This window comes from Glycine soja, chromosome 15 (genome assembly GCF_004193775.1).
Source record: "Glycine soja cultivar W05 chromosome 15, ASM419377v2, whole genome shotgun sequence".
Lineage (NCBI taxonomy): Eukaryota > Viridiplantae > Streptophyta > Magnoliopsida > Fabales > Fabaceae > Glycine > Glycine soja.
In genome coordinates this window covers 48,546,632-48,569,755 of record NC_041016.1, presented here as the reverse complement: position 1 = coordinate 48,569,755, position 23,124 = coordinate 48,546,632, and the positions used below count along the sequence as shown (strand labels likewise).

The 23,124-nt window shown below is 32.6% G+C and overlaps 2 protein-coding genes across 11 annotated transcripts; one reads left to right on the top strand and one right to left on the bottom strand.

Moving 5' to 3' along the window:
- Positions 1–2,732: 2,732 nt before the first annotated feature.
- On the top strand, positions 2,733–10,002 carry LOC114385807 (protein PAT1 homolog). Its single transcript, XM_028345871.1, has 5 exons — positions 2,733–3,161; positions 3,999–4,132; positions 4,234–4,290; positions 6,201–6,264; positions 7,014–10,002. Exons 1-5 carry the CDS (start codon positions 3,071–3,073, stop codon positions 9,152–9,154), a joined length of 2,487 nt encoding a protein of 828 aa, XP_028201672.1. The 5' UTR covers positions 2,733–3,070; the 3' UTR covers positions 9,155–10,002.
- Positions 10,003–14,145: 4,143 nt separating this feature from the next.
- On the bottom strand, positions 14,146–23,011 carry LOC114385670 (BTB/POZ domain-containing protein At1g04390). 10 transcript variants are annotated; one of them, XM_028345688.1, is made up of 12 exons: positions 22,715–23,011; positions 22,322–22,460; positions 21,282–21,792; positions 21,054–21,187; positions 20,529–20,971; positions 19,195–20,328; positions 18,571–18,723; positions 17,522–17,874; positions 17,364–17,433; positions 16,401–16,470; positions 16,134–16,237; positions 14,146–14,947 (listed from the first exon to the last, which is right to left on the bottom strand). In XM_028345688.1, exons 1-9 carry the CDS (start codon positions 22,816–22,818, stop codon positions 17,402–17,404), a joined length of 3,003 nt encoding a protein of 1,000 aa, XP_028201489.1. In that variant the 5' UTR covers positions 22,819–23,011; the 3' UTR covers positions 14,146–14,947; positions 16,134–16,237; positions 16,401–16,470; positions 17,364–17,401. The 10 variants fall into 10 exon arrangements, with proteins under 10 accessions (XP_028201489.1, XP_028201490.1, XP_028201483.1 ...); XM_028345689.1 differs by having other exon boundaries at positions 16,134–16,209; XM_028345682.1 differs by adding an exon at positions 15,999–16,041 and having other exon boundaries at positions 17,364–17,874; positions 22,715–23,010.
- Between the last annotated feature and the right edge of the window lie 113 nt (positions 23,012–23,124).

Sequence of the window (23,124 nt, the reverse complement as noted above, 5' to 3'; positions counted from 1 at the left end):
AGAGGACTAGAGCGAAAATAGCTTTACATATGTTGTTTTATTGATCATGTGTCTTACCATTCATAATATCCGATTCACGATCGGAATTCCAATACGATAGCCATGCATAGGAATGAAAATTTCTACCAATCTATGCATTCTTGTCAGCCTAAAGGATGAAAGTACTTCAATAATTTAAAGAGTAAATTATACTTCCTGTCCTTGAGAGATGCTAATCTTACATTGTTCACCTTTTTTATGTTGAAATATACAGTTTAATTCCCCTTCTCTAAGAGATACAGGTATTATAGTGTCCTCACCTCTTATATTAATATATAGAGTAAACTATATTTCTGTTCCTTTAGAGGTGCAAATATTACATTATCCTCTCCTCTTGTTGGAATGCACAATTTTGTGTGTCACAAGTTGTTTTGGTAAACAGATAAAAAAATCAGAAGGTGGATAATAAGTCATAAATTTGATTGTCATAAGTTATCTTGATAAGATGAAATTTAATTCTTTATGCAAAAGCAAAGGGAAGATTTTCACAAATTGAGAAATACTCAAATTTCACTTCTCATTAAGCTTTTGAAGTACTATAGGGTTCTATTTATAGCCTGTCTGAAATCACATTAGAATGGGTTTGAACACACAAGCTAAGGTATATAGTGTTCAAACAATCGTGCCTAAAAAGCTTTATAATGTGATTGCAAACGTGCATTTTTAAGTTGGGTTGATTTTTAGGAGATTTAACTCTTTGAAGTACATAGATTTTAACTTTCATGCAACAGATGCATGCTACATTTACTATTTAAATCAACAGGTACTTACACTAAATACTCCCACTGAATACACTCTTTAACCAAAAAAAAATAAAAAATACTCCCACTTGTCATATTTTGAAGCACTACTAGAAAGTATTAATGACTGGGAAAAACAAAAATCATCAAAAAATTAACCCCAAACATATATACATCAAATAAATTCCATACTTTGTAGTTATATTTCTTATAGTTGAATATAAATATAATATACACAAATGTGAACTCTTCTTTACATCATAAAATTGCTATATAAAAAATAGTAATATGTAAATAGTTAAATTAAATGTTAATTATATTTTACAGTTTTTTATCATATATATACATTTAACAATAATAAATGCGATTTCCTTGCTTGGCATATACTTTTACTTGGACTTCTTTGTCTTTTAACTTTTTTTATCATGTAATTTGTATGCAAACCACTCACTACTCTCATTTAGGCTTCCCGTAAATAATTTTAAATTAATTCCTTGACCACGATATTCTAAATCTTCCTAACGAAGAAACCAAAATGCAGACAAACAAACATTTTAATTAATAAACTAAAACTAGCATACACATCAATAAATAACAAACAATTATTACAATATATCAAATTTAATGTTTTTAAAAAATGAAAAAATTACTAATATTTCACCCCAAACTTTAAAAAGTGTGGATAGATAAACATGACAATGTCTATCTTTTTTGGTACAAGTACGTAAAAGTATCCTCCATGGAGATAATTTTATTATGAATGATTTTTTTTCCGGAATATTTAATAGTTGTACACCTAAGACTTAAATTCAAAATGAAGTTAAAATAATTTCATACTAATTGATTTATTCACTTGGTTGATAAAAATATATATAATATGAATGATATCTTATCATGTTTATCTTGAGCAGAGTAAATAACCAGATTTTACTTTTAAAACTATCTATTTGTTTTAATTTTGGACAAAACTAATTTTATATCATTAAATGTAATTAAAATTAAATCTAAATTAATTTCAATATCAAATTTTCTCTATACTACTTTTACAACCAGTAAATTTTCCCCAACTATCTTATGTCTATTTGTTTCAATCAACTCTTTTTATCATTATTATTTTTTCTTTGTAAACATGTTATTGGTATCGAGTATTCATTGACGTCGATGATTAATCTCCATTGGATACTCACGGATTAGGTTTAGTGAGATTTTTCTTTTCCAATCATTTTTTTTCATTTAGAAGACTGGAACATAAGAGAACCAAGTTTAATACTACTGACAATTGTTATTTTTTATAACTATTTTAAAAACAAATATCAATAATTTATTCAAAATAATCTATTAATAGTTAAAATAGTCATATTATAAATTTCTATTGTTGATTGTAAATATGTTTAAATATATTTTTTATTATTTATTTTGAATTTAATTATATAAATTTTTTATCTTATTCAATACATGAGGTAGAGTATTATTTATATAAAAACAAAAATTTATCTTATATAATGCATTATTTAAAATACTAGTTAATCTAAATTGTGTAATTTCTAAACTTTAAAATAATGAAAGAGTTTAATGTGTTAATTTAATTTTTTATATTAAATAATTGCAAATAACTTTCAGTATCATTTTTAAGAGTTCTTGTAAAAACATAATTAATTTATTATAGACTATTATTTGTGATTAGATTATATTATAAAAAAAACTTTGCATTGGAACTGTATATATTATTTATTTATATTACAAGACTTCAGTAAATGTATTTTATTACAAATAGTTCCTTCCCAAGTTATTATACGTCATTAAATTAAATCAAATTAAATTAAATCCTCCTCATAACTTAACCAGATGTCTCAGCCAGCTATGTCCATAATATTTTTCTTTCTTTTTTTCTTTTTTAAATCCTCTGCATCCGTAACTGCTGTTTAAAAAACAATTATCGGTTAGTCGTATTCTGGTTCCGGATTTAGGGTTTTTTGGGCACAAAAAACAATTCTCAAATAAATCTCAATCAATATCTTTGCAGTTGTAGGGTTCTCCTTTCTCTCTCTCTCTCTCTTTTATCTACTGTCTCCCTTTCTTCTCCTTCGCTTTGATCCGAATTATAATCCTTTTTTCATGTGCTAAATCATTTGCTCGGATATTCTTCTTCTTCTTCGTCTTCCCCTTTTGCTTCGGTTTAAGTTTCAAGTTTTGCACGGATAGTGTTTCAAGATTCAAACTTTTTCGTATTGGGTTCTCTTTTCTTTTTGAATTTTTTTTTTTTTGTTTTTCTTTCTGGGTTTTCTGTTTTCATGGTGGATATGGATGGGTTTAGAGCTGGGGGTCATGTTGGGGGAACTCCCAACACAGAGGATCTTGGGCAACTGGGAAATGCTCCCACAGGTTTGCTTCACCTTCTGGGATTCAATTTTGTTTTCATTTTTGCCTAACCATTTCTTCGATGGGTGTTTGTGTGTTTTTTTTTTTAAATTCAGTTTGTTCATATAGATCTGGTCTGTTTTATCCACTATTTTAATTTGAATTATAGGAAAATTGATCCAATATTACCCACTGGCTATTGTTGTTATGAAGCTCTTATTTTTTAATTTCTATTGTTGATTGGTTGTTATCTTCAGTTTACATACAGCAGCCTTTTAAGCTTCACGTTCCAAGTTCTTACATGGCCCGCTGAGTAGCTGAACCAAAACATTCAGCTATAGTTGATAGTTTTGCAAATTCTAGAAAGTTTAACATGCTGATTATTTCATATGAATTGGAATTTTGTGTTAATTTTTGTTGTCATCTTTTGGGGTGTGTTGTTGACTGCTTTAGTTGATGACCATGGTGTTTGGTGGCTGTGAAACGGTTTTCTCTGTCTGCTTTACTCTGGTTGTTTATTCATGACAGTTTTATTTGCTGCAAATGCAGATAGTGCTGAGTTAAGAACAGTTTCGCCGCGTGTGAATGCTTTGTATTGGAATATTATTTTAAATAATATTTTTTTCCATTTTAGTGAAAGACCTGTTGCACTTCCAATGATATTTTTCACGCTTTTCAAAATTAGGATTACTATGCAATTTTTCTCCTTGTTGTTTTGTGTTACTTGTGTTTTTTTTTTCACTTGATGTTATGTTTTGGTGTCTCAGTCACATGGGAATTCTCTGCTATGTCCACCAGTGCATCCTGTACTTTTCATGTTAAATAGTTCTAATGGTTGAAACCATTTTTTTTCCTATGCAGAGGGTGCAGTTTTTGATGCATCACAATATGCATTTTTCGGTTCAGACACTGCTGTTCAAGAAGTTGAGTTGGGAGGGTTAGACGATGATGATTTGCTTGAGTCTAATGCGGAGTTCATTCTCAATAGAGAAGAGGTTAATTTCCACAATTATTTCGACTTTAAGTTCAAATTTTGTTTATAGAATAATTTGAAAATGTTTCTAGAACTTTTTAGCAACTAACTTTCACTTTGCAGGCCGAGGATTTAAAATCTCTTTCTGATATTGATGATCTAAGTACTACTTTTTGGAAGGTAAGGCTGTCAAATTATGATATATTATTCTCTCTTTGAATGCTTGAGATTTTAATTAGATAAGTGACTGAATATTGTTACGATGATATTATCTCAACCTGCTTGCACTCATTAAAGAATTGATAAATTATTTATTTTTATTATTTATATATATAAAAATTTGTAATATGAACAAAGTAACCCTGTATTGATTCATGTATATCAGTTAAGGCTTGTGTTAGAGAAAGAAGTAAAAATGATTTTTCTACTGTTATTGATATATTCTGAACCTCTAGTATACCAGATTGTTCAGTGTTATTTGTTTTCTTTTTTAAAATTTCTCAATGTTCCTGTGACGAAGAGCTGAAACGAAGAAATTGGTTTGGTCCTGTTTCTCAATATTCTCATATTGATGGAATCGAATTTTTGTTGACTAGGAAGAGAGTTTTGCTTTTAAATTAGTTTGAGGTATCAAGTAAGAAGCTTGATCTTTTGCTTGAGTGTAATATTCTTATTGTATGCTAACTCTCATTTTAGTGATTCTAAGCTTGTTTGACTAGGCTATTATGCTAGAGAGTTGGAGTTTTCTAAGTTTGACAAATGAGAAGTGTAGTTTCTAAATTATTTTGATATGTTGAAATGAACCATATTTTGTAGTATGTGCTTCTCCACAACCATATCCTATATTAGCAATGTCCTTGAGACTAGCATTAGCTGCTGCTTCTAATACCAAATCCACACTTAAAAATATTGACAATACAGTTGATGATCCCTTGAATAAATAATGAACATAGATAGTACATATAGAATCTTGGTCCTTGGACCATTTTTTGGTGCTGCCGATGTTTCATAGAATCATGCAGGATGGAAGCAGGAAAGGGAAAAGGTTACTTAGCTAGCTAGATATTATGCCAGACAACCTAGAAATCTGCTAGTAAAGTTCCACAATTAAAGAAAAATAAATATTAGTATTCAAGTGATGAATAGGGGGAGGGGAATTAAAAATGATTGATATTCTGGTTTTGTATGGGATAGGAAAACAGTAGATCCTGTTTTATTCTATTATAAAGTAGTTTGCTTTTCATCTTGGGTCTGGTCCAACATGTGATCTAACTCTAAATTGAGAGACTGTTTTTCATGGGGATTTTGGTAAAATTGGAGGGGCTAGACTGACAATTAGGAATAGTGAGGAACTGAGGATTAAAAATGTACCAATTCTTAGTTGTTACTTAATAAATTTTTTTGTGTATTTTATTCTCATTGTTATTTTTTGTTTCCTTGTTACAACGTGTGCCTTCTTGGGAAATGAGAGGGAAATCATTATGAGTAGTATGCCAGAATCTCTTCTGTTGTTAAATCCAAATCATATGTCTTTCCTATGAATCAGTATGGTGTGAATCATGCAACTTGAATCTTTTTAGAACCTTTGCAAAATCTTGGCACACTATTAAGGTTTTCTACCCTTGGTTAAAATTATTAGTCTGTGCAAGATATATGGATCAAATTTCCATCACATGTTTTCACTTGAAAATTGAAATTGTTCTATTGGATAAAAACGTGGGAGAAAATTATATTATGCAAACATGTATACAGGGATTTTAGACTTTTGGGACTTTACCTGTTATCGCACATAAAAGATAATTAGAAAAAGAAAGTGAAAGAAGGAAAGTAGAAGAGTTGTTTAAATGAAAGGCTACTCTAGTAACTCTACTTTGCCCGATTCCTTTGACATTTCAAGCTGATTCCACTGTATTTATTAACTAAACTAGTAAGTTCTGTCTCCATCACAAAAATTAGTTCTTTTATCTTTATTTACTGTATTACTTGTGTGCTCAGCTTTCAGTTTCTTTTATGATTTTGATAATAATGCTCATTTATGCTTTATGCATGTTGATATGAAGATTAAGTTTGTTTTTGGGGTTTAATTTCAGTTGAACAAGGTTGTAAGTGAACCAAAAGGCGCAGGATTTATTGGTGAACAGGGATCGAGAGAAAGTGAGTAAAGCAATTGTAAAGAATTTACCAGTGTTTTTTAATCAAAAAATAATAATGCTCCTATTTTGCATTGGTTTTAATTATATAGTATTGTACAGAGAGTTGCAGTGTTCAACTGCACTCTCAGTTAAGTGTGTTAGTTTACTCTACTGAGTTAGTAGTAGGTTAGTTATTGCCAGCTGTTCACAGCTGTCATAACTAACTATCTAAGCCCACATATACCAAGTTGTAACACAAAGTTCAGTGGCCAATAATATTTTTCACTTCTCATTTCTAAAATTTTTCTCTCTCAAAATATCTTCTACATTTTTGTTAGAATTCCGCTATATGGATATTCTTCCATTATACTCTGATGCCTATTGTTTACATGGTAGTTGTTTATGTGAAGTGTAAGCTATAAACTAGCTGTTAGATTTAATGATTAATACGTGAAAGTTGGAACAGATTTAATTGGAGTGGCCTTTGTTTAACTTGAAAGTGAAAAAAATGATTTGCTTAAGGGGATATCCTCAGCATGATTTGACTGTTTCTAACATGATATACAATGCTCCCTTTCAAGCTAAAGAATATAAATCATATGCATCAAGCTTATTACAGATAATCTGGCTTCAAGATCCCACTTTATAGGTCAACAATTCCAAATTATTATCTCATGAAATAACTGTTTCATGATTAAAGTTTGTACTTTGTCAATGTTTGCAATGTTTTTCCGCTGAACTGAATTATTTATAATCGTATACCTTGTTCAGATTCTGCAGTTGAATGGGCACACAAAGATGATGTTCTTAATTGGTATCAACAAAATGCTTATGATAATGAAGGTTCTTTGGATGGCAGAAGAATGTCATCACAACCTCATTCTTCTCTTTCTCAGTTACATGAACCAAAGGCCCTGTACAGAACATCCTCTTATCCTGAGCAGCAAAGGCAGCAACAACATCTCCAGCTCCAACCTAGTGAATCGGCTCCCAACTGGATTGATCAACATTTGTATGGTACGGAAACCACTCAGGATGGCAAACGATGGTCATCAAAACCACATTCCACCATTGCACACTTACCAGAGTCAAGGCCCTTGCATAGAACATCTTTATATCCTGACAAGCAGCAGGAATTTTCTCATCTTTCTAGTGAACCAATTTTGGTACCGAACTCCTCATTTACTTCTTATCCTCCACCTGGTGGTAGATCTCATCAGGCTTCTCCAAGTCAGAATTCAGGCCACTTAAACCTTCCTTATCATGCTACAGGAGCTCAGATGGCATTATCACCACCAAATCGATCTCATTTCCCCAATTCTGCATTACAGTTGAGTGGAATAAACCATGGGCCACCTTTTGGTGGAAACATGCGTCAATTTTCTACTGGTTCCCCTCTTAATCAGATAATTCAGAATCAATTGGTAAACCAGGCAGGGTTATATCCTGGAGATCACCCCAATATTTCATCAGGTATACCCATGATTAACAAATATGATCAGATGCTTGGGCTGATGGAAATGCGGGATCAAATTCCAAAATCAGCTCAATTAGGTAGACAGAATCTCCGGTTTCCCCCACAGGGTTTTGATATGGGTGGCCTGAGAAGCAATAGTGGATGGCCCCGATTTAGGTCGAAGTATATGACTACTGAGGAAATTGAGAATATTCTTAGAATGCAGCTTGTAGCAACACACAGTAATGATCCATATGTTGATGACTATTACCACCAAGGCTGTCTTGCGAAAAAGTCATCTGGTGCTAAATTGAGGCATCACTTTTCTCCAGCTCAAATAAAGGAACTCCCTCTACGACCCTCTTCTAATGCTGAACCACATGCTTTTCTTCAGGTTGATGCACTAGGGAGAGTTCCATTCTCATCAATTCGCAGGCCTCGTCCTCTACTGGAAGTTGATCCTCCCAATTCCTCTCATGCAGGTAGCCCTGAGCAAGGCATTTCAGAGAAACCCCTTGAACAGGAACCAATGCTTGCAGCTAGGGTCACTATTGAAGATGGTATTTATCTTCTTCTTGATGTAGATGATATTGACCGTTTCCTACAGTTTAATCAGCTTCAAGATGGTGGTCTTGTGTTAAAAAGGAAACGGCAAGGTCTTCTGGAAGGACTTGCTGCCTCACTTCAGTTAGTTGATCCACTGGGAAAGAATGGACATACGGTTACACTTGCTGCAAAAGATGACTTTGTTTTTCTCAGGATAGTTTCTCTACCCAAGGGTCGAAAGCTACTTGGTAGGTACCTTCAACTGCTATTTCCTGGTGGTGAGCTCATGCGGACAGTCTGCATGGCCATCTTTCGTCATTTAAGGTTCTTATTTGGTGGCCTTCCCTCCGATCCATCTGCAGCAGAAACTATAAGTAACCTTGCAAGGGTTGTTTCAAGGTGCATTCGTGAAATGGATCTCAGTGCAATAAGTGCTTGTCTAGCAGCAGTTGTTTATACTTCCGAGCCGCCTCCCTTACGTCCCCTTGGAAGTTCTGCTGGAGATGGGGCTTCCCTTATTCTAGTATCTGTGCTTGAGAGGGCAACTGAGCTTCTAACTGATCCTCATGCTGCTAGCAACTACAATATTGCAAATCGTTCGCTTTGGCAGGCTACATTTGATGAGTTCTTTGGCCTTCTGACCAAGTATTGTGTGAACAAATATGATAGTGTCATGCAATCATTCCTTATACAAGGGACACCAAATATGGCTTCCATTGGTTCAGATGTTGCCAGAGCTATTAGTAAGGAAATGCCAGTTGAGCTCCTACGTGCAAGTCTACCTCACACTGATGACCGCCAGAAAAAACAATTACTTGATTTTGCTCAGCGTTCTATACCTATAGTTGGATTTAATAGTAATTCGGGGGGTCAAGGTCACCATGTGAACTCAGAGTCAGTCCTGAGTTAATTAGATAATTGGACATTCATCTAAAGAACTGTTTTTCAAATGACGGCAGTAAATTTCTCAGGGACAACTATTGTGTGTCTAATCTCTTTGGAGCAGCCTGATGTGGAAGGATCAGGAGCATGCATCTACCTTAGAAGTTTTAGCCCCTTCATATCTTGTTATATTGCGGTAATGCCATGTAGCATTGTGATAAATTGGCAGTCAGGCCCTCTGTGTATTATGATAGACTTGGCTTGATTTGTTCCTCTTGTCCTGTCTTTTTTTCTTTTGACAGGGGAGCTTAGTGTTGCTCAGTTTGTGGTTTCTAGAGCAAACTAGTGGGTAGTATGTCCAAGGTTTAGGTGTTCAAGTTGGATTCCCATGTTCCTTTATTATTACCATACAGGCATGGGATTGTGGTTGTGTTCATACTCCATATCTACCTATATAGATATCACACGTCCAAATTGAAGTAGCATTGTGGGGTGCACCAATTTAACCAGTCGGCAAGGTGGCATTGGCATGCCTAAGAATAAATTGTGTTAACCTTGTTTCTTGGTTTCAGTTTCCTCACCTTTTCCATTGGTGTAGACGCCTAGTTTTGTGTCATCATTTCTTGTTTCTCAAGTCAATTGGACTATTATTGGTCTATCGTTGTTATCCCCACATCGGTATGTCTTGAATTTAATGTTTTGCTTATATATATGATTTTGGAAGTATGTTTTTGCATTTGCTACTACCATAAGCAATTTATGGAATTTTGGAATAGTTAAAGTAATGCAGATGTTGGTTGAGATGTTATGGTTGATTCTAGACTTTGTTGACTCTGTACTAGAATGAATTTGGTCTCTGAATCATGCTTTGTGCCAGCCAAGGTTTTTTATTTCCCAGATTTCCTTGTCAGTCTTTTCTTGCATAGGCCTCAAGGATATTTGAACTAATTTATTGTTATTTCAATATTACATATGTTTATGATCATGTTTTAACTGAAATGTCAATCTTTTACACGTGACTATCTGCATATATATCTGGTGGAAAAATTACAAGGGCGTAGGGGTAAGAAATGTTCCAAGTCTGGATGATAGGAATCAGTTTTGTACTTCGCTTTTACCCTGCTATTCAAATAAAATAATACAATGGTTGGTCGTTGTATTCGTACTAGTTTTAGTAAACTGAATAAATTATCTCAATCATTATGTTTCATCATTTTATGAACAAATTGTTCAAGAGGCACTTAAAAGGTTTTCTTTCTTCCCATTTGGCAAATACGTGCCAAGGCTACCTCTTCGAAGTGGATCGATTCCATAAAGTTGTAATTGTCGGTGCGTGATGTTAAATTTAGGGTATTATTTGATAAGCTTGTTCAGAAACACAAAGAAAAAGTCTGAATTGACACACGAAGAAAAATATAAAATATTGTATAATAATAATAAGTACAAATATAGATATAAGAGAGACGTTTATCATTTATTTTTATTTCTCATCAATCATCTTAATTTTTAAGTGATATTTTATTAAAAAATATATATCTATTCTAAAAGTATATCTATGAAACTATGAATCATAGTTCTAAAAATACGTTTTTGGATTAGATATATGTAATTTTAGAAAGATATTTTCAAAATGTAAAAGGAGTGTATTTTCAGAAAAAGGGTATAATGGATAATTGAGAAATAAAAAAATGAGAGTGTAAATAGTAAGAGCCTTTACTCTTTTACACTTAAGGCCCAATATGTAGGGGGACAAATAATTTTTTAAAAAAGTAATTTTGGTTCTTTTATTTTATTCAATATGTAATTTTAATTCTTTTATTTTAAAATTTAGTTATTTGATTTTTTTATTTTAAAAAATTTATCATTTTAGTTCTCTTATTGTAAAATTTAAATATTTAATCTTCATATTTTAAAAAATCTACCATTTTAATTTAATCCGTAGTTAAATCATTTTTTAATAATATCTTAAATAAATATGTTAAGTTTAAGGTTCAATTGAAAAAAAAAATATAAAAATTTTAAAAATTTGATTAAAATTATGTTTTTTTAAAAAAAAGATTAAAATCATAATTTTTTTTAAATAGAAGAATTAAATATTTTTATTTTAAAATAAAAAGATTGAAATGGTAGATTTTTTAAAATGGATTAGAAACTCCCACCTTCATTGTGAGAGGCCTCTCTTTCCTCTTGTTTGGGTTTCTTAGTCTCCACTGCATCAGCCCCACATCAAATTAAACGGTGACACATCACTCATTAAAGGCCCCATATTGTCAACATTAAATCTCTCACTTTCAACGTCCTCAATTTGATATTTATTCTAATTACAATGCATCACTCATTACATGTTTTTTAAAAGAGTAAATTTCAGTGATTTCTCTTGATAAATATTCTAATTACAATGCATTCTCTCTTTTTTCACTCTACAAATTCTCCTTACACAAGCCTTTCTCCTGTCCCAAATGGTGGTGTCATTAACAGAATTTGGCATGTGATTGACATATGATGCTTTAATGTCTCCACCCCCTTCCTTCGTGTGATTCCATTTTTCAGAACCTCATTGCTTTGTTATTTTTTAATCAACCAAATGAACTTCACTAATAAGAAAGGAAGTGGTATGAGACAAGGCTGAATCGTGAGTGCCTAATTCTGTTATAAACTGCATGTACCGTATACACTGCATAAGATCAGAGGCAGTGTCTATATATTTTTTGGTTTTAGATAAATTTTGTAGGTGAGTTTTATCTATTTTTATTTTATTTTTCCACTTTTTTGTGTAAAAATTGTCAATTAAAATTTAATATTCAAGCAATATTTTCACATCTCTTTGTAATTTATTCTACTATATCTTATAATGGAATGATCTCAAATTAAATCTAGAAAAAATTAATTTCAATATTTTTTTGACAATGACAGTATTATTAATTATATTTTATAAATATTAGATGCATATAAAAGGAATTAATTTTTTTAATATACTTTTAATATTTTTAATAAGACATTGATTTTTCTGTTAGTATTTCTTTTAACATCTTCAATTTAGGGAGAAAAATTAAGACCAATAATATCAAATTAATACTCACTAAAACTTAAATTTAGTTCAAGATAAATATAATATTTTTTTCAATTCACTTTCCCTTACAATTTTCAATTATTATGATTTAAATAAAAAGTACAAAATAATTTTATATTTTACAATAAAAAAATGTGTAATCTCGCCACTCTCATTTTTACAAAAATATACAACATATTTTTTTTATAAAATTTAATCACTATATTCATTTTAATATGATTATTTTTAATTTAAAGTAAATGGAAACTAATTTTTCTATAATTTTCAAAAGAATGACAAACTTCTCAAATGATTTATAATATATCTCTGTATACATATATTAAAATTTTATCATTTTACTAAAGTAATAATAATAAATAATATAATAAAATATATTACCTAAAAATTTAAATTTAAATTCATTTTTATAAATATTTATAAAATTAAGAGCTTGGTGGGAGGCCTAACACAATAGCCTAATTGCCCTTACCATTGCCACGACACTGCTTAATATCTCATCCTCCGTTGCCATGTCATATTTTCAATCACCCTCTGCTCAATCAATTCATGCCATAAATTAAGAATATAAAACAAACTTAATCATGTTTGATTATAATCAATTAGTATAACAAAAATTTACTATCAAATATGTAATACACGACAACAGACAAAAAATTCTAATTCTTGTTGTCTTTTCTGATCGACCCTGTTAAATTTTGGAACATCTTCATCTGAAAATAACTTATAATATCTCTAGACCCAAGTGCCCACCAACTGTTCATTCAAATTCCCCTATTGGTTTCTGATAATTGCTTCCTCGTCACGGCGAGATCTGCGGAGTTTGAGAGTTGTTATGTTCATATGACCCCATATTAAAATGTTATTTGGAGTCTCTATTCATTTTCTCCTTCCTTACCTAAACCGTTACATCTCAAGACAAGTATAGGATTATGACATACTTTATTCTTGTTGTTATGTTCATTTGGTGGTACTTTAGAGTATGTAGAATTCTATTGCAGAATCTGATAATAGTTGGCATAAATATCTCTACGTATGACATAAACCAAGATTTTATAACATTTTAAGTAAAGAATGACCCTTGTGTTTCTGTAGGCTGTTGTCCTTAATTTATTTGATGGTCAACATTATTTTTTTTCCACACAATGTTAGTAATGTTTACAAGGTTGTGAAGAGGTTGATGCAATTTACTCTTTTTAAAAATGAGAAAACTAAATGTTTCAATTTAAAAATAAAAAAACTAAAATTACATATTACAGAAAAATTGAATTTTAGCCTAAAAATTAATATCTAATGGCTTAAAATTGCTTTTCCATAATTGGAGACTTGACAATGTACCCATCCTAGCCTATGAATTCTTTCATATAACTAGATATTTAAAAACAAATGACCTTAAGAGCATGTTTAAGTAAATTTCTTGAAGAATAATTATAAGAGAAAAAAAAATAAGAAAATAATTTCTATAAGCTAAATTTAGCTTCTCCATAAGCTAATTTTTAGAATCTACTCTACATTTGTTTCTCCAAAAAGTTACTTTTAACTTATGAAAAGTTTTATTTATTTTTCTTCTTATTTTCTCCTTTTATAAGTACTTTTGAAGTTTATTCAAACGGGTCTAAGTCCCTTTATCTCTTGTTTGAATATATGAAAATGTTAAGGCATTTAAAGTTTCTTGTTTGAAAAAAAAAGCACAATTTTATATGAACTAAAACCAAAAAAAAATATATATATATTATAAGGACTACAAACATGTGTAAATCTTATTTTACATATAAATTAATTTCTACAAATAATTTGCTATAATTTTTTAAATAATCCAAACAAAATGAATTATCTTAAAATTACATTCAATTAACATCTAAATATAATATTTTTTTCGTATAATACATATAACAATAATCGACTATAGATAATTAGGCACAGTCAATTATTAAAATAATCTCCAAAACCAATTCAGTCCAAATACACACCTGATATAATTCAAAGCATAAAATGAAGTTAAATACCAGCTTGAAAAATATTCCAACTGCAGATCAATATCAGAACAAGAGGATATTACACGAAAAGTTCATAAACCCCTAGACAAGACTTCACCAACACAATCTTAATTTTTTCTCAAAGACGTAAACGTGGCAAGTCCAGAACAATAAAGAATGAAAGGAAAGTACTACAACTATTCTAAAATACAAATCACCTCTGAAGCTTGCAAAGGTCCATACACTATGGAGGGCATTTCTAATCAACTTCAGCATTTAATATGCCAAAGATGATGCCTCCAAGCTCCAACAATGTTCGACTGGTCGCAGCGAAGGACACCATCATACATGCCATCAAGATCATTTTTCTTGTCTGAATAATACCTTGTTGATGCTTACAGGGCTGGTCTGCAGGAAGAATATGCTGGCCAAGTCTGTTTATTCAAGCCAAAAATCATGAGAGAAGCTTGGCACATATACAAGAAATCACACTGCAATGGAAGGCTGAGAGGAAAATGTTGACTAAGAACACGAGTTACATGGCTGCTGCCAATGTTAACATAGCAGCAAGTACACAAGATAAGTGGAAGTCCAGCAAGAATGACTTAGCGGGAAGTGGGACCTAGCCATAAGAGAAGTCAGCAACTGGGATAGTCAAGGATGTTCCTTCTGCCCCCAAGAACTCTTCAAAAACGTTTAAAGCTTTTGCTGGGTTTGATTAGCCGTTGAAACTCTATTCAAGGGAGATCCTACAAATTCTTGTAGTCACGTTTGGTGCCTATAGGAACGTGTGCAATGGATAACAAAATGTTAAAACAAACACAAACTTTAACTGTAGAAGAAGCATCTAAACACAGCCCAAAATTTTTGTTTTTACTGCAAGACAAGGATACTATTTGATTGATCGTATGAGCAAGTATGCCCATTTTGTGGCTTTTTTGCATCCATTTGCAGCCGTTAACACTTGCTCAGCTATCAATTCTATAGACTACATGGAGCACCAGTAGAGATAATTAGTGATAATGATCCTGTTATTGAGAGTAACTTTTGGAAGAATTCTTCAAAAATTCTTTGGGAATTGAACTGAAGATTTTCCTCTTACCATCTCGTTTGAAGTACAAGGCCCTTGAGGGCAAGGGTCCTTTTTGGGGAAGGGGTATTGTTATGTAAACACAAATAGGATAAGAATGTTAATCAGTTAGTTAGCCAGCTACCATTAAATGGATTTCATAGCTGTTGGGTAGCTGCCTATAAATAGAGCAGGGCTATGTATTTTAGACAGACTAGAGCAATAATAACAGAAGTGCAGTTTACAGTTCTCTGATATCTTTGTTTTTCTCATCTCTATCCTCTTGGCTCTGTTCTCTTCTTCCCTCTTCCCCTCTTTCTTTCTCTTTCCCACCTAAATTCTTTATCATTTTTTCAATTGTTAGTAAACTTTTACTTTATGATTCAAACACAGTTTGGGGGCCCAATTAAAAGATTGCATTAAGATAATGGGAAGAGTGTGAATCAAATCCTTTCTAAATTCCTCAAAGATAATGTTGTTGTTCATGAGTTAACTTGTGTGTACACCCCTTAACAAACAGGGTTGCAGAAAGCAAAAACTGCCATCCCCTTGAAGTTCCCAGAAATCTACTCTTCCAAATCACCATTCCTAAGTCTAATAGGGGGGAGTTGTGTTAAACAATTTTACTTTTAACCATAACCTAGGCAAATTAGAGAAGGAATATCACTACCTAATTTCGTATGTTAACCAAATGGAACACTAAATTATTTATTTTCAATTATTGTTATTAGATGAGAAAGTCTTTGAAGTAATAACTTACTGGTGTATGACATAGTTATTAGCTGGAACGGGATAGAAAATTTCTGAAAGAAGATTATTTGCATCATGGATTCCTATTAATATAAAAAGAATAACTAGTTAAAATGTGTTTTCAGAATAGAAGAGAAATACCTACCAATAAATAAGATGGAGGAACTCATGAATTACTTAAAATGATTTGTAGACTGAGCTTTGAACTGATGGTTTATGAACTGAAATCAAATGACATGATATCTTCAACTGCAATTTAAATCCAAAAAACAGATAAAAAAGAAGATAAAGGAGGGAGCAAATCCACATTGGCTACTATGAATTGTTTATAAGAACTACTACGTGAAAGATTTATTCTAAACAGACCAAACATAAGATTATAGTCCTAAAATAGCAACAAGTTTTTTCTAACCTCCACCACTACAAATCGTTTTACTTGCTTTGAATGATGGAGCACGCCTCACCTCAGGTCCTGCAGTTGCCTACAATCAATATATAGATGAAACAAACCAGTTTTAATAAATCGCATGGTCATAAACTTTTTTGTTTGGGTTAGCTTATTTTGTGTTTAAAATACCATATAATCAAAATCTTACTAAAAAAACTTTTGGAGAAAAAGCTATTTTTTTACAAAAAATTAAGGTACTCAAAAAATTCACTTAATGACACTGCAAATGAATCCCCTTCCCCTCTCCCTACTTTCTTTGTTTTTTATCTCCTCGCCCAATTAATTCACTGGTTACTTACACTTGCCACAGGATAAGATTATAATTAAGTGTCTGCCCATGGTTGCTACAATGACTTTTCTATTAATGATATGTAAAAGAGATTGATGAGTTTTGTGGCATGTTTGAGCTACTTCAGCTCACTGTTTTCTTTCCTTTTCTTTTTTTATTAAGGAAATTTTTTAATTCTCCCCCAGATGTATCTTCTCTCCTTTCTAGAAAAACTTTTATGCAAAATAATATATGACAAGAAAACTCCTACAGATTAGGACAAAGCTTAGTGATACTAAGAGTTTGATGAATTACAGAAGTCAGAAAACCTATGAATAAAATAATTGGGAAGCTACATAAAACTGGAGAACTTGAATTGGTTTTCTTAGTTATTTGAAAAGGGAATTATATAGAGCTTTCAGCAAAACCAGCACTGATATAATAAGTGCAAAATGAAAAAACAAATATTGTCAAGGAAATGGAAGGAAGACTAATATATAATATAGAACATGTTTAATGTCCCTAATTAAGCAGATTTTGCCTTTCAGATTTTAATGAAGAAGCAGGAAAGACCCAGTTTTGGGATTCATATTAAAATTCTAGAAGTAATTTTAGAACCTTCAAAATAAAAAAATAATGTGACAGAAAGGTCAGCATACCTAACATGACAAAGTTTTTAGCTCCTTAATCTCCTGCACTATGAATCATCTTGAGGAAATATTGAATCACCTAAAGCAATTTTTGCCTTCTTGGTTAAGTTGAATAGAAGCAGAATAAATTAAGTGCACTAGTGCATCATCAAATTCTTCAAGTTCACCAGAATTTTGTAATTGATGATATGAAGGAGCCATGAGATTTGCTGCAACGTCAACCAACTTCCACAAAGAGTGATTATATGCCATTTTGATTATTTTAATGGGCAACTGACTGGAAGAATCAAGACAAGACATAATCACATCCCAGCAGGCTTCCTGAATATTTTCCAAAATCCAGAACTCAGCAAGCCAACAAAGCTCCACATATGGTTGTAGATTGAATAGCTTTTCTTCATCATCCATATTATCCCACAAGCATCCAGAGGGAGGATTAGGCAGCTCATCAGAATAAAACCACTGCACTAGTTTGATCAATGCTTCCCAGCTAATATCAACTTTTATGACTTGTGAATGACTGCAAGAATGAATAACATTTAAGACTGACCCTTAGGGGAACAGACAAGGCAATCAAAATGCAAAAGGGACACAAAAATTAAAGCAAACAGAGAAGGCTTGAATAGTTTCGTATTAGAAATGAAAAATTCTTCCACATCTAAATTTCCAAGGATGTACCAGACTAACTTGAGAGTTCAAATGAAGTTAACATCGGATGAACATAACAATGCAAACCATGATGACAAAAGACAAGGTTCCAAACCATTTCCAACCAATTCTTAGATTAAATTATTTAGAACTCAAGACTCAAGAACATGTGTCAATGAGTTTCCAAAGGTAATATACTTAGTTAAAATATGCTTGTGAAGAGAAGATTTGAATCATGGCTTTGTCAGGATCCAATTGCAAGGTGTGGAGCTTGAGTCCCACATTAGAAGTATGGGACTCTAGTGCAGGGGTTTAGAAGGCCTTGGGCCCCAAGGTTCTTATCAGGTCTTTAATCAGAGTTTAATCCTAGAACAGGTTGCATAGATATTGTCAACAGAGGATAAGATATAGACACCCATGCATGTCTTCCTTTGGACCATCTACATGTTCAATTTTCATGAGCTCCAGCTTGAATAATAGGCAAAGCTTTTGGGTGTCATTTTCATCATCTGTATATCAGAAAAAACTGTAAAATAGATCAATTATCAATGTCTTGATCAATAATCACCTTTCTCGCATTCCTGACCGGAATAAACCTTGTAAATAATCACAACCAGACTGCAATATAACTTTGTGAACATGCATATGGGGCACTGTGTCAGAACAAATGTTGCATGTCCACCCAACAAGTTTATTTGATTTAGCTTCCAATATAACATCCCTGAAAAGAAATTGAAAAAATCAGAATTTCTCTCCCAAACCTTGCAAACAAATGTTAGCAATGTCACTGTTATTATTCTTCATTGTATAGAAAGTAGAAACCCTTTACTTACCCTAAATACAAGTCAAGAAATATCTAATCAATAAGCAAGCTCCAATCAGTAAGTTTAGCTAATAGTTGTCTTACTATATACTTGATAATAATAATAATAATAATACAATTGCATTTAGCAACTGCTTCCAAGTTCAATAGTCCTTTCAGAAACATACCTCTCATTTTAAAAACACTGAATGAACCTAACAACCTATTAATGCTGAAGGCTGCTATTCTAGTATATGTGAATTAATGCACAGGGTTTTGTGGGAAATAAAGATGGGAATAGACATAAACAAAAAAGAAAATGCAAGATTACACCAATCACATGCAATTTCAAGATATTTTATAAGAAGCTGATCAACAAGGAAATCATACGAAAAACAACTTCCGGCTGAACCAAGAGATGGAGTAAGATTAAAGCTGGGGAAAGGTGTGCCCCACTTTGGACGTTGTCTATAAAGCATTTGCAGGAGATGCTGTAGTTTGCAGCGCTTAGCAAGAATTTTCAGCTTCTTCACTGTTTCTTCTCCTGCATGTAAACATCCCAAGTATACATATTCCAACAACAACACCAATGCTTCATAATCAACATGAGAAGATAATTGAACTTCTCTCATGGTCTCTCTGACAAACTTATCTGTTACCTTTTCAGAATTCTTCATACTAGGTAACAATTGAGGAGGCAGCAGTGATGGACATCGAACAGCAAGAATAACACCATGAACACTCACAGACACCCCATTTGCTACAACGAGCCGCATATCTGAGTATTCTTCCTTATTGAGAGATTTCCCAATCCTTTTGGCTAACTCATTTGGGAAACCGTAAAATCCAAAATAAGTTAGAATATACAAAACATACCATCTCACTCCAGGACTGAAAGAGTTGCCACTACAGATCTCATGAAGTTTGCTAACTAACTGAGCTCTAATATTTGTCACCTCTCTAGAATATTGCTGAGAATTATCTTGTAGAAGGTCACACTGACGAAGAATTTCAGACAATCCCAACAAACTATAAAATAAGAGAACATTGGAACCTTCCCAATCTTCTTTATCCATACAGCAACAAGACCTTTCCTGGAATGTTGTGTGCAAATGAGGAGTGAAGTTTCGCCTTTCTACATGAATATCATTACTTAAGCATCGTTTCACAAGAAGAACAATTGCTTTTATCCCTTTGCTCTCTATGATACAGCTTTGATACTCTGGTAAACTTGAAAGACAAGTCAACCCAATTAAGTTAATAACCAGTTGAAGTTTATCAAATGATCCATAGCTTTCTAGGGATGATGTATAATCTAGAGTATGTATTAAGCTTTTCAAGCATGACAAGCCTTTCACCTCAAGTGCATCTAATAATAAGAATCTAGCATACGAGGAGATGGTATTACATGGAGAATGAATCATCATTAGAACAGCCCTTGATACTGGTTCACTTTGAAAATGATCATCAATATCCTTTTGACATATTCGGCACCATTTTTCAAGTGTATCCACAAAACTCAAGCTATAGACAAAGGAGAAACTAGAATTAGTATATTTGGAGAGCATCAACACAATGAAGGTGAAATAAAAGTTCAGCTATAAAATTTCAGAAAATAATCAACAGTATTAGTAAGAAACTGAGACATAGGATATATCATAATATCAACGTGTATACACATGATAAATCCATCAAGAAATTATAATGGAAAGAATACAGTTTACCATGCACATGTAATTAGTAAGTTGATGCAGAGCTCGCTTCCATGAGTATAAGGGTTTAAATTTTCTCCACAATGAATAGTAAGCCACCCAAGAATGTCCCACAGATAACTCCTAAGACCAAGATGATAATTGGCTTTTAATCCCTCTTTTGCCATGGATATTTGTTTTTCCAATGACAAGACAGGCTCAGACAATTGGTCTTGAATATTTTCAATCAGAAGATTAAGGAGAATTCTATCAATTCCTTGTTTCCAAAAATTGATATGATGATCACCTGCCCAGCGAGTTATTAGAGCCAACTGGCATGCTTCCACTGACAAAGACCCATGGTTGTTCCCAATTTTTTTAGAACTCAGCCCAGTTTCTTTCATCCCACAAATTATTGCATCAACAAGGGCTTCACCACACAGACCAACCACTTCTAAACAATTCTCTTGGGATCTCTGAACAGATGATAAAACCAATCTTTGTTAGGAGTGATACTTTATATTACAGTGATAATCTTAGAGAACAATTAAATGTTACCAATAGACATTGAGCAAGCCTAAACCCCTCTATCTGAACAGCATGAGGGTTTGATTTTCCCATTGCCTGCACAACCATCTGTGGAAATCCTTCTCCATCCTCTATAAGTTTTCTTGCTACAGAATCACATAAAGCTGGTAACAAAATAGAAATTAGTTGGTCTAAATACTTGAAAATGGATGATAAAAGTTTTTGTTTGTAGTGGAAGGTGGAGGGATATTTTAATACCTAGAGATGTGTACAGCTTTAAAAGTGCAATTTTAATAGAACTCTCTGTCCTTGTATGGATGTTTGCTAAGCCTTTCATAAGTATAACATCATTACCAACAGAGAACCTAGATGGAGGCCAGCGCCACAGTATTGCGCTCAAAAGCAAAGTCATCTCTTTGAAATATTCAATTTTCTTTGCATCTTCAGCAAAAAAATTTATATTTCTGACTATACGTATGGAAGTCTCTGTTTCGTTCAATGCTTCCATAACTGCCTTCTCACTTGTAGCACTCAAATTTGAGATTACCAAATTCAAAGCAATAGCACAGGGTGTTGCAACTTCTACTTGATGCGAAGATAACAAGGATGACAGACAATAAACAAGATCCAACATATGCAATTGCAATAATGAATTAGGTATAGAACTAACTAACTTCACTGCCACATTTGATGCCATGCTTAACAAAGCCTCACTTTTGCATTGAAGAATCCATAATAATGCTCCCAAAATACTATCAGCAACAGATTCCTAAAGAAGTAAAGCAACGCAGGGAAGTACATATTTCATTGTTATTGAAAATATCAGACCAACTCATTTATATCAAACCATTCTACATAAATATATATGTTGGAATTTGTACATTAGTAACCAGTTTCAAAAAGTATCTGTTTGCCTTGAGAAAATATTTTCTGTTTTCACTTTATTTCGTGATTTCAAAAGTTAGTACAGTAAAAATGACATCAGAAAACAGGGAACAAAGTGAAATCTCAAACCAAATGGACACTTAGGAAATGTTTTCTTCTATTTAATTTATAATTAAACTGAAATGCAAATAAATCATTGCAAGTAATTCCCCGATGTAAACATAATCCTAACTTCCTAAGTATGCCGAATGCAATTGACTAGAGCAAATTCATTAAAAGAAATCAACAAGTTCTTCAAACTTTTCATGTACATACAGTCATATATGATTTAGAACTCTAACGAACTAGCATAAAACTCCAAATTCAGGTTCACATGTTCTATTAACTACAGTTAAAAAATGTAAACAATGTACCTTAACAATAGCATGACGTGCAGCACGTGCATCTCCCGATAATGAATCAAGAAACGCACCAATTGATCGCAGCACATTTTTCTGCACTTCAATGTTGGCACACTGCCAATTCCATCTATTTGTCTTCTCATCAAAATGTCTGTTGAAAAAATATATTAAAAAAGATTCACAACAACAACAAAACAAACCAAGGATCAGAACCCTTGCTTTTATCAGTTGAATTTGCATTGGATCACGCACACAACATTTCTAACTTCAATCCAGACATGTGCATAGAAAATTAAATGGTGGGTAGCAGGGTGCCCACTATGTCAAAAGTGAAAAAGATAGAAAATTTCAAGAAAATTTTACGGAATAAAAAATTGGGGGGAAGTGGGGGGTGCGAGTTGAGACCTGGTGCCAAGGTTTAAGGCGTGGAGAAGACGGCGATGGAGGGTCTGCATATGAGAACTGATGCAGCGATCGTTCTCTTTCTCTTTCTCTCTGCTGGATTTCATGGTTTCTACGTTTTGTGGGAGAATTGAAGAGAGAGAGAGAGAGAGGATCAAAGTGAAAGAAGAAATTGAATTGTGTTGAAGAGAGGAGCTCTGAGTTCAGCTCTTGATGGATGTTTGAACACCGCCGGAACTCGCCCTTCTAGCAAACTCTGTATTTGTAGACACTAACAACATTTCCAATCATGATTATTTTATTTTATTGGTGAAGGGATTATTTGTTTTTCTATTTGAAGAAGTTTTCATCAAATGTTATTTTAACCTTCTGAAGTGGGGAAAGTCCAGAAATTTCTTAAGTTCTCTCATCAA

What these genes read in the sequence shown, in the direction of transcription:
- LOC114385670 (XM_028345682.1), bottom strand. Translation starts at nt 22,818, where the DNA reads ATGAAATCCAGCAGAGAGAAAGAGAAAGAGAACGATCGCTGCATCAGT. An exon ending in AAAGCTGTACACATCTCTAG is followed by an intron (nt 21,188 to 21,281) that starts GTATTAAAATAT and finishes TTTTGTTACCAG; the next exon opens with CTTTATGTGATTCTGTAGCA. An exon ending in CGGTCAGGAATGCGAGAAAG is followed by an intron (nt 17,875 to 18,570) that starts GTGATTATTGAT and finishes TCATTCTTGCAG; the next exon opens with TCATTCACAAGTCATAAAAG.
- LOC114385807 (XM_028345871.1), top strand. Translation starts at nt 3,071, where the DNA reads ATGGTGGATATGGATGGGTTTAGAGCTGGGGGTCATGTTGGGGGAACT. An exon ending in TAAGTACTACTTTTTGGAAG is followed by an intron (nt 4,291 to 6,200) that starts GTAAGGCTGTCA and finishes GTTTAATTTCAG; the next exon opens with TTGAACAAGGTTGTAAGTGA. An exon ending in TGAACAGGGATCGAGAGAAA is followed by an intron (nt 6,265 to 7,013) that starts GTGAGTAAAGCA and finishes TACCTTGTTCAG; the next exon opens with ATTCTGCAGTTGAATGGGCA.